At 42.3% G+C, this 13,489-nt stretch overlaps 1 protein-coding gene across 1 annotated transcript; it reads right to left on the bottom strand.

The window, feature by feature from the left end:
- Positions 1 to 1,326: 1,326 nt before the first annotated feature.
- LOC134678035 (putative fatty acyl-CoA reductase CG5065) lies at positions 1,327 to 11,956 on the bottom strand. Its single transcript, XM_063536470.1, has 12 exons — positions 11,849 to 11,956; positions 9,987 to 10,103; positions 9,489 to 9,608; positions 8,818 to 8,943; positions 8,081 to 8,226; positions 7,010 to 7,122; positions 5,227 to 5,419; positions 4,857 to 5,003; positions 4,316 to 4,405; positions 3,308 to 3,472; positions 2,769 to 2,867; positions 1,327 to 1,804 (listed from the first exon to the last, which is right to left on the bottom strand). The coding sequence occupies exons 1-12, from the start codon at positions 11,942 to 11,944 to the stop codon at positions 1,648 to 1,650; spliced, it is 1,569 nt and encodes a 522-aa protein (XP_063392540.1). The 5' UTR covers positions 11,945 to 11,956; the 3' UTR covers positions 1,327 to 1,647.
- Positions 11,957 to 13,489: the final 1,533 nt, after the last annotated feature.

Below are 13,489 nucleotides of genomic sequence, written 5' to 3'. Positions count from 1 at the left end.
ATGTGACATATTGTGACATGGGGGAGGGGGGAGACACAAACTTTGTGACGTCACTTTAACTTCATCAGTAACCGAAAATTTATTTAAATTATTTTATTCGCTGTACATTTAAATAACAAGTTTTTAAAACGATAATCGTTTTTATTCGTTTAATTTTCTTTCCTAAGCAGTTTATTACTAATATTTATATCGTCAAAAATATTTTGATAAAATATTGATAATACTTAGGTACTTACTTAATTCGATTTGGCGATTTCGTAGAAAAAATGTGACGTCACACTAAGGGGGAGGGGTTTGCCAAATGTGACCAAGTGTGACAAGGAGGGGGGAGGGGTAAAAAAACTTAGAAATTCGTGTGACGTAATTAATAGATGACCCCTAATGCTACTTAAGCATGTTTTCAATTTGTATATAAATGAATAATATCTACTTAAACCTAAACCATTTAACAAAAATAGTTTTTTTTTTTAAATAATGTGTACTTTTCATTGCATATTACAACAAATAATAAATGATATGATAGACAAATAGCTGAGGAGATATTCAGAACTAGATTTGAGTATTAATTAATAATCATATTTATGTATACTTCAATTACAAATCATTCATACAAATAATATAACCTCAAGCCGCCCAGAGACCTATAAAAAGGTCTCCTATTCCATTCTAATTTGAATCTTATTTTTGACAAGTCAAAGTTGAATTTTCATTGGGACGCTTTGACGTCTGGGTGGCTAGAGGATAAATATAAAGTAGTTATATATTTTTGATACAATAATGTTAATAATACAATGTGGAATGTCGTTAATGTGAATTGTGACGTTTATATAGGTATAAAAAAGATAAAATTGTCGACGAATAACATACCTAGATTCAAAATAAAACATCCGCATAATTATAGGTACATTACATGCGTAATATAAATATTCTTACACTAATATTGCATTGCAAGTACATTCTAACAGTGTCAATAGCAGAATAGCTCAAATTATATAGGCTCATTGCGCTAGTTTCCGTCCAATGCTCTAGTTTTCGTCCACTGGACGGATTAGCAAATAAATATTAAATTTTTAATTTGCTTCTTGTGAAATATATTTTTTATGTAGATTGGTATAATGTTTAAGAATAGTTTAAGACATTAAGGATCGCAATCAGTACAAATTTGTGCTGCAATGTACTTAGTTTTATATTGTTTCGTCAAAGTGGACGAAAACTATCGCAATGACCCGATACATGACATTCGATAGAAAACCAGAGGGCCTACCGTGAAACACGAATATCGAAATTTCGTTGATCGCCTCTCTTTCGCTCTTCCGGATTCGCGAGGGAGAGAGGGTACTTATAGTCTGTCAAACAATTTCATCAGTAGAAAATGGCTCGAAATTCAAATTTTGTATGGGGCGATAAGCCAATTTTTTTTAAATTTGCTGCTTTTGCTGCTGACGGAAATGGCTTGCCAGACTACACCGATAACGAAACACGAAATTTAGATTTTCATTCTTCACAGTCTGGCTCGTGTTTCAAAAAGCTGACACAACATAATTGTTACAAAGAGGGGCAAACAATGACCTTGAACTGATAGAGTAAACAACTTGGCACCAATAAATTATTCAGTTATACAACTTAACCTACATATCTATCCCGCTCTCACGCGTGCACCAGCCGGTGGTACACCGCGCCGAACAGAGACAGCAACAGTCTGAGAGTTCCGTACACGAAGGAGCGAGAGAAGCGGTTCTGCATCAAGATGCGCAGGAAGAGGAGGAATGTGACGAGTTTTAAGATTTTGTGAAGAAACCACATTCTGAAAAGAGAAACATATTTAATTGCAAATACAATATAAAAAAACCGGGCAAGTGCGAGTCGGACTCGCGCACGAAGGGTTCCGTACCATAATGCAAAGGAAAAAAGAAACGGTTACCCATCCAAGTACTGACCCCGCCCGACGTTGCTTAACTTCGGTCAAAAATCACGTTTGTTGTATGGGAGCCCCATTTAAATCTTTATTTTATTCTGTTTTTAGTATTTGTTGTTATAGCGGCAACAGAAATACATCATCTGTGAAAATTTCAACTGTCTAGCTATCACGGTTCGTGAGATAGCCTGGTGACAAACGGATGGACGGACGGACGGGCGGACAGCGAAGTCTTAGTAATAGGGTCCCGTTTTTACCTTTTGGGTACGGAACCCTAAATAAACCCTTAATGCAATGAAATGGATGAACTGTGCCATTCAAGAAATATCACTTGACCTTATCTTACAGCCTGGCAAGAAAGAGTAAAAATTAAAAAGTGGCAACCCTGTATTGCCGTCCCGTTCTCTTATTTGTTGATTTGAAAGGGATGACACTACCTACAGTGTTGCCACTTTTTAATTTCTACTCTTTTTTGCCAGGCTGTATCTTACATATATTATCTTATAGTAGTAGTAAACTCTTTATTGTACAAAAAGACATATTAAAAATAACATACAATCAGTAAGAAGTACAAAGGCGAACTTATCCCTTTGAGGGATCTCTTCCAGTTAACCTTTCAGTGGATTAGAGGAGAGAGTGAAAAGAGGGTGACAAATGCAGCAAAACGTACAACAAGGTACAGTCGCCATCAGATACATCGGAGCGGCCAAGGTGTTCACAATATCTGAACACACACTCTAGCGCCCTGACAATAGAGGCGTGTTCAGATATTTGTGAGCACCTTGGCCGCTCCGATATATCTGATGGCGACTATACAAGGGTATCTTATCTTAAATATCTAATCTTATCTTACTTGTGCATGTGTCTCCTCGCCTTTTCCAAGTCCTGTTCTTTCTCGTTAAGCAGATACTTGCGCGTGCCCTTCACGAAGTCCGCGTAATGGTCGTCCCAGCTGCAGTGAAGGAATTATCATTAATTCATTTACTTAGTTAATGTTTATATAAATAGTGACCGTCTAACCTAACTTTGCACCTAACCAAAGTAAAATAAAACTTTAGACCCCATGTCTTCGTAAGAACATTATTGAAAACGAGTAAGTATAATAATTAAAACCACCCATAAAACAACGCAATTTAAAATATTGTGTTTGGGTTTGTCAGAATTGACTCGATGAGTATTAGTTGCTTGTTAAGTACAGTCAGCAACAGAAATTGCTAAGCGGGCGAGGTGTTCAAAATTATCTTTACGCGACTTTATTGTTAAGAGAATAAGAGCGCGACCAGGTAATTTTGAACACCTCTGACTGTACCTACTATCATATAAAAATATAAAAACTTGTATCAAAAATATTTTTTTTGGTAAAAATCTTATTTATATTTAGTGTGTACTCACTTAATGCTCATAACATCCAAATTGTAGATCTTCTTGTCCTCCGGCGACAGACGCTTGTGCAGCGCGCGCACGCGCTCACATTCGAACTTGAACTCGCGCGTAGCGAAGAACTCTAGCGCGTCCGTCATGGCGGTTAGGCGCTTGTTCGCTGTTATTAGGTTTACACTGAAAAAACATAACATTTGATGAAATAAAAGTCATAAGTTTTATACATTATTTACGTTTTGATCAGCCCCGGAAAGAGAATACCACTCATGTCAAGTTGTAAGTACCTAAGGTCTAAGTGATTTAGGGGGGGGGAACGAGCCGAAAGTAACGGTTTTTTGGGCACGAGTCCTCGCGACGCGAAGGTACGCGCGCTTGCGTTTACACTCGCATTGGGCTTGTCATTCGGTTACAAACCTTAATACCGTGCCGTTAGTGTTTAAAATCAATTAACTCGTCGAGCTTAAGAGACACGAGACGAGCCACGAGGCAAGAGTGTAAACGACAAACTGGTTTTTCAATGACTGTTACTGATACGTCTGATAAGTGTGGTGGGGCTAGGGTTATCAGATGACAGGAATTTTCCTGACATGTCAGGAATTTTGGCCTTTTGTCAGGAAAGGGGACGGAACACAAAAATGTCAGGAAATTTTTGAATTGCTAAATATTTTTTATAAAGTACCTTTTTATTGACTTAAATTAATCCAAAACATTGTAAAAAAATAATAAATGAGATCCACTCAACTTATCAATAACTTCGTAATTATTAATTAACAAATCTTTACTCAAGCATACATACATAGATGTATTAGAAATCGAATCGAATCGTACCGCGTTGACGGCTACACCCCCCCGCCCCCCTCACCTCGTCGTCGTCGTCAAAAATATGAATGTCAGGAAAAATATTCGGATATCAGGAACTTTGTCAGGAAATTCTAAATTTGTATCTGGTAACCCTAGGTGGGGCATTAGATTCTAGGTGGGTTCTAATAGTTGTGTTTAGGTTCAACTCTGTATACGTACGATGTTTTTACTCCAATCATTCTCGCCGTGTACTCCGCCAGATGGAGTGGTACAGTTTGCAGAAGGAACTCTAGCAGTGTCCGCGCCCATCTGTAATGAAAATATTGCATTAATTTGATAAGTTTATATAATTATAGTTTACGAGTGTATATATATATATTTTCTCTTTTTTCTCGGGCCTATAAATCCCGGTCTTTTGATAGGCTTGCGTGGGGATATAGATCCAACACGTAGAGGCCCTTTATAGGTAACTGTCATGACACTCATGACCCTGAAAAGAGTATCGATATAGAAGAAATAGTTACTTGGTCTGCACGGCCGTCCCCGATGGGTACGAAAGCGCGCCATCTAGCGGGTGCCTGCTGGTATCTTCATTGTACCACGACTCTGAGAGGGTATCGATATAGAAGAAGTAGTTACTTGGTCTGCACAGCCGTCCCCGATGGGTACCAGAGCGCGCCATCTAGCGGGTGCCTGCTGGTATCTTCATTGTACCACGACCCTCAGAGGGTACTTTTATCAATATAGAAGAGGTAGTTACTTGGTCTGCACGGCCGTCCCCGATGGGTACCAGAGCGCGCCATCTAGCGGGTGCCTGGTGGTTTCCCGTCGCAGCATGCTCTCGAAGTCTTCAAACGTGGTGGGGTTGGCGCCGGTGCTGCAGTTGTATACTCGGACTTCTTTACAGCTGTAAAATAAATAATAAAACAGTTAGAATGGTGGTGGACCCGGCTATGGTCTACCGGGACATTAGTATACCCTTAACTTAAACTACGTCCCAAAGAGAGGTATGGGCGCTGTGAATGTCATCTCGCTTTGTGTGGTTAGAGCACAGCACAGCAGATGTAATCCAGAGCAGAGCCCAACTGGGGACTGGGGCAGAGGTCTCAAGAATTACAAAAATAACTTACTGGTCCACGGCAGTCTCCCAGGCCACGGCAATGAGGGTGTCCACAGCGATGTCCACAGGCAGGAAGTCCGTGTGGACACCGCACTTGGTGGGGAAGACGTGCAGGAGGCCCTTCCCGGTGGCCACCACCACGCCCGAGGGGCCGTTGAAGTTCTCGATCCAGCCCGGGAACGGGTGCTTCTGAGCTGATATTACTGGAAAATATAAATAATTATGTAGCATATAGTATTGGCCGAGCCCAATATAGTAGCCCAATGTAGTAGGAGTGGATATGACGTCTGACTTTCAATCCAGAGGTCGCGGGTTCAAATCCTGGCTCGTACCAATGAGTTTTTCGGAACTTACGTACGAAATATCATTTGATATTTACTACTAGCTTTTCGGTGAAGGAAAACATCGTGAGGAAACCTGCATACATCTTCGAAGTAATTCATAGGTGTATGTGAAGTCCCCAATCCGCATTGAGCTAGCGTGGGGACTATAGCCCAAGCCCTCTCGCGCATGAGAGGAGGCCTGTGCTCAACAGTGGGACGTAAATAGGCTGAAATGATGATGATGTTGATGAATATAGTAGGAGAAACGAAAGCCTCAAGACTCCGATGGCTCGGGCACGTGGTCCGTATGGGTGAAGATCGAGCGGTTTGGAGAGAGTACTCGGGCCGTCCGGATGGTCGACGACCGGTCGTGAAAGATCTGAACGAGCTCGGTGCCGTCGATTGGACAGAAACGGCGCTAGACAGAGAAGCATGGCGTTCCTTAGTGTCAGAGGCCAAGATCCACTTCGGGTCGCTGCGCGACGGCAGTAAGTAGTAAGTAAGTAAGCATAGTATTCGGGAATGGGGTTGGCAACTGTCAGAGGTTTGCATAGATGGCACCATCATAGCTTGCCCCCTTTTCTATGAGATTTGGCTTAAAGGACTGGCATTTAAAAAAACTAAAATTTTACATAATTCTAGGGATTGACGGGGCAAGCTATGATGGCGCCATCTGCTAAAAACTTCCACCGGCCAACCCCATTATCAGCCAACCAAAACTTCTAAACATATAATATACCTACAGTACCGGCCAATAATATCACCTCCATGTTTTTACTGTTTGTATTGTTTGATACATGATGAACTGAATATAATTGAATATCCTTATTGCTCTCATGTTGGTGTACAGGTCTTACTCTAGGTACTTACTTACAATAGTTATATTACAACATTGTATCCTAGACTAGAAGGGTATTGCCATTTACACGTAGGTACCTATCAGTGGCGGAACTGGCGGAGCGTCCATAGAACTCGATTCCCATCGGCTTGTCTGACATTCAGGCTCTTGGGCCATTTTCTTTAAACTTATGAAGAAAAGGAGCTGGCAACTTAGCTGCGGCTAGCTACGAACAATCTATATGTGCCGCCACTGGTATATATGTACATCTTTTCACGCGGATTTATTTTAACCTATCACTAGAGTGATTCTTAACCTTTTCAACGCCAAACGGCGCATCCATTTGCCGAGCCACTGACGCCACGGGGATAAATTTTAGTTTTGTCAATGAATAATGCCAACCTAAAAAGTGGGGTGTTTTTCAGTATATTTTCATTAAAAAACGATCGACGTCAAATGCCGTGTTTGGCGTCGTTGTCACGATTTTGCGTTGACGTCAATTGCCATCTGCCATCTGTGGCGTTCAAAAGGTTAAGGAAGGTTTTGGTACCTAATATAATTTGTTAAGTTTTTGTGTAACCCGTGCGCAGCCGGGGCGGGTCACTAATATTCTGATAAAATAGGAATAATACCTATTGTAGGGCGGAAGATGGATATCGGGTAGCCAGTGTTGCCATGTCGCTCAACCACAGTCTCCGCCAGGGCCTTCGTGAATGTGTACGTGTTAGGTTTAGGCGCTATGTACCTGCGGACACACAAACAAACACAGTTAATACTTAGAGGTCACATTTGGATACAGGGCTATAACCACGAAAATCGAAGTTCGCAAATTGCGGGCATTTTTCTCTGTCACTCTAATTACGCTTTCATTGGAGTAAAAGAGAAAGATCCCCGCAATTTGCGAATTTCGGTTTTGGCGGTAGCCCCTCTGAATGCAGCTGCATTACTGTTGCGACAAGGGGCAGGCGGCGGTTATACCCGCTGCCAATGACGACACATATGCGTTAACTTAAGTACCTACTGATGTGTGATACCAGCTAGTCGGGTCTGGTACGTGGTCCGTAAGAGCTAGAACAGCTTCTAGAAGGGCAGCTATACCCGCTGCCAATGACGACACATATGCGTTAACTTACTGATGTATGATACCAGCTAGAGTCGGGTCTGGTACGTGGTCCGTAAGAGTTAGAACAGCTTCCAGAGGAGCAGGTATACCCGCTGCCAATGACGACACATATGCGTTGACTTACTGATGCGTGATACCAGCTAGAGTCGGGTCTGGTACATGGTCCGTATGAGCTAGAACAGCTTCCAGAGGAGCAGGTATACCCGCTGCCAATGACGACACATATGCGTTGACTTACTGATGCGTGATACCAGCTAGAGTCGGGTCTGGTACATGGTCCGTGAGAGCTAGAACAGCTTCCAGAGGAGCAGGTATACCCGCTGCCAATGACGACACATATGCGTTGACTTACTGATGCGTGATACCAGCTAGAGTCGGGTCTGGTACATGGTCCGTGAGAGCTAGAACAGCTTCCAGAGGAGCAGGTATACCCGCTGCCAATGACGACACATATGCGTTGACTTACTGATGCGTGATACCAGCTAGAGTCGGGTCTGGTACATGGTCCGTGAGAGCTAGAACAGCTTCCAGAGGAGCAGGTATACCCGCTGCCAATGACGACACATATGCGTTGACTTACTGATGCGTGATACCAGCTAGAGTCGGGTCTGGCACGTGGTCCGTAAGAGCTAGAACAGCTTCCAGAGGAGCAGGCGGCGGGTATACGCGTTCCTCAACCGACGACAGCTCTGCGTTGCTGTACGCTGTAGAGACGTGGATGAAAGCCTGTAGAATAAAAGTATGATATCAATGGCCTCAATGGGGTGTCAAAGTTTGTCAAAGGTTTGCATAGATGGCGCGCTGAGCTAGTATAATGGCCTATCTTAGTGGGCCCATGAGATGGCCCATCGTGTAGAGCAGCGGTTGGCAACATGCGGCCCTCGGGCCGCATGTGGCCCGCGAACCTCTCACTTGCGGCTAGCGAGGCCCTCTGGCTATTTTGTATGTAATATTGTCAAACGACAGTGTCTGATAAAGTCACACTTATTAACAAAGTGCGGCCCGCGTCAACTCGTTAACTATTATGTGGCCCTTGGCTGCAAACTTGGTCCGACAAGTATTATTTGTAAGTACCTGGGTCGATCATCTATTTCTTGTTGTTATTCTGTCCCATCAGTCAGGAGACAATAGTAGCATAGTTTCTTAAAACAGCTGTTGGACCATGTTCTACAAACGTGCTTAGTAGATGTCCCATTATGGAAAGGCCTTATAACTACCAAAAAATTCAAGGTACATTTAAATACGAAATAACTAGTATTTTAAGAGTGACCCAGGAGACCGTAACCATGGCAACTGGTGACAAGTTGATTCACCCACCTGCATGTTGGGCAGCTTGTCGCATAGCTCCAGCAAGCGCATGACACTGCGCACGTTCTGGTCCACGGCTTTACGGAGCTCCTCGTCGAACTTCAGGGTTGCGGCCGAGTGGAACACCACTGACACCTGGCAACATATACAGTTGTCTATAACAAGTGACGAAAATACTCCGCCCTGGGAGCCACTTACGACTTCGCGCCCGTCGCCGTCGAGACACCCAGGCCCTGGGGACGGAAGGCACGTGAGCTCTTCAGAGAGCTTGGCAAGCGCCTCAGGGAAAAGGGGAATGACCCCCGCTCTGAACCATGGCTTGTCCAACAGGTCTCCATCGCCATACAGCGGGGTAACGCTGTTAGTGTGATGGGGACCTATGGACCCGGCATGGCTCAGAACGGGTTTTAGTTTCTTAAGTTTTGTACATAATATTGTAAAATATAACAAGTTACAAGACAGCGCCAATGCCCTGCTAAGCCGAATTTTAGCGCTATCTCAAAAACAAATGATTTTGAATTGGAATTCTCAGTAAGTATAAGTTATATAGCAATGAATTTTCTTTTGAGATACTTGGCGCTCTTTGGCTTGGGCAGTATAAAGAGGTTCTCCTGCTAGGTGGCCCAGGTACGCGGAACCTTAGCGGGTTTAGTTTGGTTTAGTTTAGTTTAGGTACTCACGTCTTGAAGCTTCAATGCAGCATCAGCAGCCAACCCCAGCCCCGGGGCTGCCACGTCGCCCTCCAAAACTCGCAGTTTCTCCAACTGCAGCGGGTGTCGCTGACGGACTACGTCGAACACCTAAACATAATTAGGTAGGTATATTAAAATAATGAAGCCTTACCAGTAATATATGATAATTGTCAAGAGGGCGCTGTTATTCTTAAAGGGTGACAGTTCAGTCAGTCAGTTCAGGTGAGGGTGTAAGTGGGTGATAGTATGAAAAAAATACTTCCAGTGAAATTACGCAACATGGAGCGTGATCTACCTCTTCCTGCATGGTCAGGCTTTAAAAAATACAGTCATGTTATTGGACAATCTTACACAAATCTAGAGCTCGACAGAAAGCTCAATAAGACTTGGGTTTTACAAGAATAGTACGATATAATAAACATTTAAAAAATTTGTTTCTATTTCTGTGAAAGCCGATTTTCAGGCGACCGCCACTTTTAATTATACCTGGGACTCTTTAAGTGCCTTGAGCCGTTCAGTCGGTGTGGCGCCCTTCTTGACTCGCAGCAGTAGATACAGGGTGGAGATATCGGGGCAGGTGGACAGCAGTCGCTCTACCAGCACCTGGAATCGTCATACATATCACAAAACTGCTGATAAGTACCTAAGTAAATATTCTTTATGGCTCCAATAATCATAGGTACATTTTACTGGTAATATTCGAAATTAAGATCTCCTGAGTGTACTCTATTATCACAAGTTCTTTTCACCTGTCCCGTTTTCTGTCTGTAATCTTGCAGGTTAATTTAAACCCACTTCCCAGTTTCCTGTAGTGGGGCCACACAGCTGATCTGTAACTACCCCCCATCACACCTGGTCAGCTGTTACCCATAAAATAGACATTTAATTTATAATAATCACTTGCCGCATTCCTTTGATGCCTTCACACTCAATAACAATATAACTCGATACATTACGAGAATAAAATAAATATATTACATCTTTTACCAATTATTACGCATCAGTGATTCAGAAGACTCAGAAAGATTCAGAACAAAGACGCAACATATGATACACTATATATACAGTGAAACCTGGTTAAGTGGGACCTGGATAAGTGAGAAACCTCTATAGCTGAGACTCATGGTGCGGTCCCGACACTTTAGCACTGAATTTACCTCTGTTAGTGAGATAAAATTAACCTCTATAACTGGGATTAGTTGTTGTGATTTTATAGTCACATTTACCTCTATAATTGAGACAGAGAGTGTAATTTACCTCTTTTACTGAGACTATATTTATAAGATTATATTTTCCTAGTTGTGTTTTTAGAATTTTATACGAATTACCTCTGTATCTGAGATAACGTCAATCTGTGACCTCTCAAACTATTGATCTATTTCCGTATTCTTCCTAACTCTTAGTCTATCCACAAATCTCGCATTTGCTTAATTGTGTCTAAAAGACTTCAAGTTTCATTTAGTTACTTTATGTAGTTAAAACTATCGAAACGAAAGCTGAAATCTTGATAAGTAACAAGAATAAACAAATTTTCATTTAATTAATTTCTAAGACTCATTGCGTCTTCCGTCCGTATCAAATTTAATGGAAAAAATCTATCCTTTGGAAAATCATTCAAAATAAATTCAAAGAAATATTTAAATAGACTTAAAAATATTTAGAGACAAGGATTATTTTACCTAAACATTTAAAGATAATTACAAAATACCTTATTAACCACCTCTATAACTGAGATATATCGTCTATTCTCACCTCTATTAATGGGACCCTCTGTAAATGAGACAGAAATTTATTTGTACCTGGCTAACTGGGAGCCTGGGTAAGTGGAAAACCTCTTTAAGTGAGACAAATTTGCTCGTCCCTTGAGATCCCACTTATCCAGGTTTCACTGTAGTATTAAGCCATGCATTTTAATTAATAAAGTGGGTATTCAACAGACTACCGCGTTGTAATATACCCCTTAACGCCTATACTTCATGGCGACCCTGCCAGTCGGGCTGCTCAAGGCAGACTCAGTTTTTTTAGCTTAGATGAAGCTGAAAATTTGCATACATATGCATCGGGTGACAATGCATTATTATGGTACCATCTAATCTTAGGATGGAGACAGATGGCCTTAGGGACTCTGTGATAGCATAAGTTGCGTTCACGTGCGCGAGTCCATAAGCCGGATACTCATTAGCGAGCCGTAACCGTAACCATTGCATGTACTGTACCAAATAACATAGTGAGTACGTGGTTGGCAAGTTCGCAGGTTTGCGGCTCGCTAATGACATGGAATCGCGCGCGAGAGCGCAACTTATGCTAGACCGCCAGAATGGTTGTAAGTTCTGGAATAGCTGACTGACCTTGCCGACGAAGCCCGTAGCCCCCGTGATGAGCACGGAGCGTCCGGCGAAGAACTGGGGAATGAGCGCTCCACGGCGGTCGCGGGGGGCCACCATTTTGAGATGCTGATGATGACCTGAAAATAAATAAATAAAAATTAGATTATTACACAAATTGACTAAGTCCCACAGTAAGCTTATAAGGCTTGTGTTGTGGGACAACGATATACATATACCTATAATATTTAGAAATACTTAAAAATACATAGAAAACACCCATGCTCATCACACAAATAAATGCCCTTACCGGGATTTGAACTCGGGACCATCATGCTTCATAGGCAGGGTCGCTAAAGTTGAACCAAGAAAAGTCTGAAGCGATTTTAACAGCCCAACGCAGTGCTAGTGTTATTGTAAATGTCAAACTTCCATCATTCATTAATTATGACGTATAAATAACACTTGCACTGCTTGTGCTATCAAAATCGTTGCAGACTTCTTTTGGTCTAATTCTATCCACTCTTTAGGCTAGACCGGTCGTTTATTGATGACCATTTTTCTGGGCATATTTTTTACCATTTGTCACGGAAAAAGAAATCCTATACGGATATGATGGTCGTTCTTGTCAACGTGACAGCGTGATAAAACGGTGCCCGTCACTTTCTATCCCGCGGTGTTATGTAGTGACAGTTAGTTTATCACGTGGATGAGTTTTTCGGAACTTATGTACGAAATATCATTTGATACCTATTTACTAGTCGCTTTTCGGTGAAGGAAAAGATCGTGAGGAAACCGGATTAATCCCAATAAGGCCTAGTATCCCCTCTGGGTTGGAAGGCCAGATGGCAGTCGCTTTCGTAAAAACTAGTGCCTACGTCAAATCATGGGATTAGTTGTCAAGCGGACCCCAGGCTCCTATGTGAGCCGTGGCAAAATGCCGGGATAACGCGAGGAAGAAGAAGATGAAGAGTTTATAACGTGGATACGGTGGATATAACCATCCATAATACGCAAGTACCGACCTACCTGTAGAAATATTCAGAAACTTCACGTTTGTACTGGACAACGCTAAACAACTTAATGGAATGCTCCGTTAGGGTCTACCCAAATATATCGCCGTGGAATTGGCAAAAGATAAAAAAAACCTTTAGGTATCTCTGCGCAATAAAAGCTTAAAAGACGTCAATCGGCTCGCGTCGGCAGGCGTCGGACGATGCCTTCTTTAGGGTTCCGTATCCAAAGTGTAAAACGGGACCCTATTACTAAGACTCCGCTGTCCATCCGTCCGTCCGTCTGTCACCAGGGCTATAACCGTGAAAATCGAAGTTCGCAAATTGCGGGGATTTTTCTCTGTCACTCTAATTACGCCTTCATTGGAGTAAAAGAGAAAGATCCCCGCAATTTGCGAATTTCGGTTTTCGCGGTAGCCTCTCAGGCTGTATCTCACGAACCGTGATAGCTAGACAGTTGAAATTTTCACAGATGATGTATTTCTGTTGCCGCTGTAACAACAAATACTAAAAAGCACGGAACCCTCGCGAGTCCGACTCGCACTTGGCCGCTTTTTCGCATACTTACGACAGTTACGATTGTTTTGCAAAGGTTGTTTTTTTTTAATCCCCATAAGCGTATCTGTCAACTCTGTGCTAAACAGTAGAGTTT

This window comes from Cydia fagiglandana, chromosome 27 (genome assembly GCF_963556715.1).
Source record: "Cydia fagiglandana chromosome 27, ilCydFagi1.1, whole genome shotgun sequence".
NCBI lineage: Eukaryota > Metazoa > Arthropoda > Insecta > Lepidoptera > Tortricidae > Cydia > Cydia fagiglandana.
Note: the sequence above shows the minus strand (reverse complement) of the source record. Positions and strands in the feature narration are given on the sequence as shown.

Excerpts from the sequence above, each read along its gene's own strand:
- LOC134678035 (XM_063536470.1), bottom strand. The coding sequence starts at position 11,944 with ATGGTGGCCCCCCGCGACCGCCGTGGAGCGCTCATTCCCCAGTTCTTC. Across the intron at positions 10,104-11,848 it reads CTACGGGCTTCGTCGGCAAG|GTGCTGGTAGAGCGACTGCT; the intron begins GTCAGTCAGCTA and ends TGACGATTCCAG. Across the intron at positions 7,123-8,080 it reads CTAGCTGGTATCACGCATCA|GTACATAGCGCCTAAACCTA; the intron begins GTAAGTCAACGC and ends GTGTGTCCGCAG.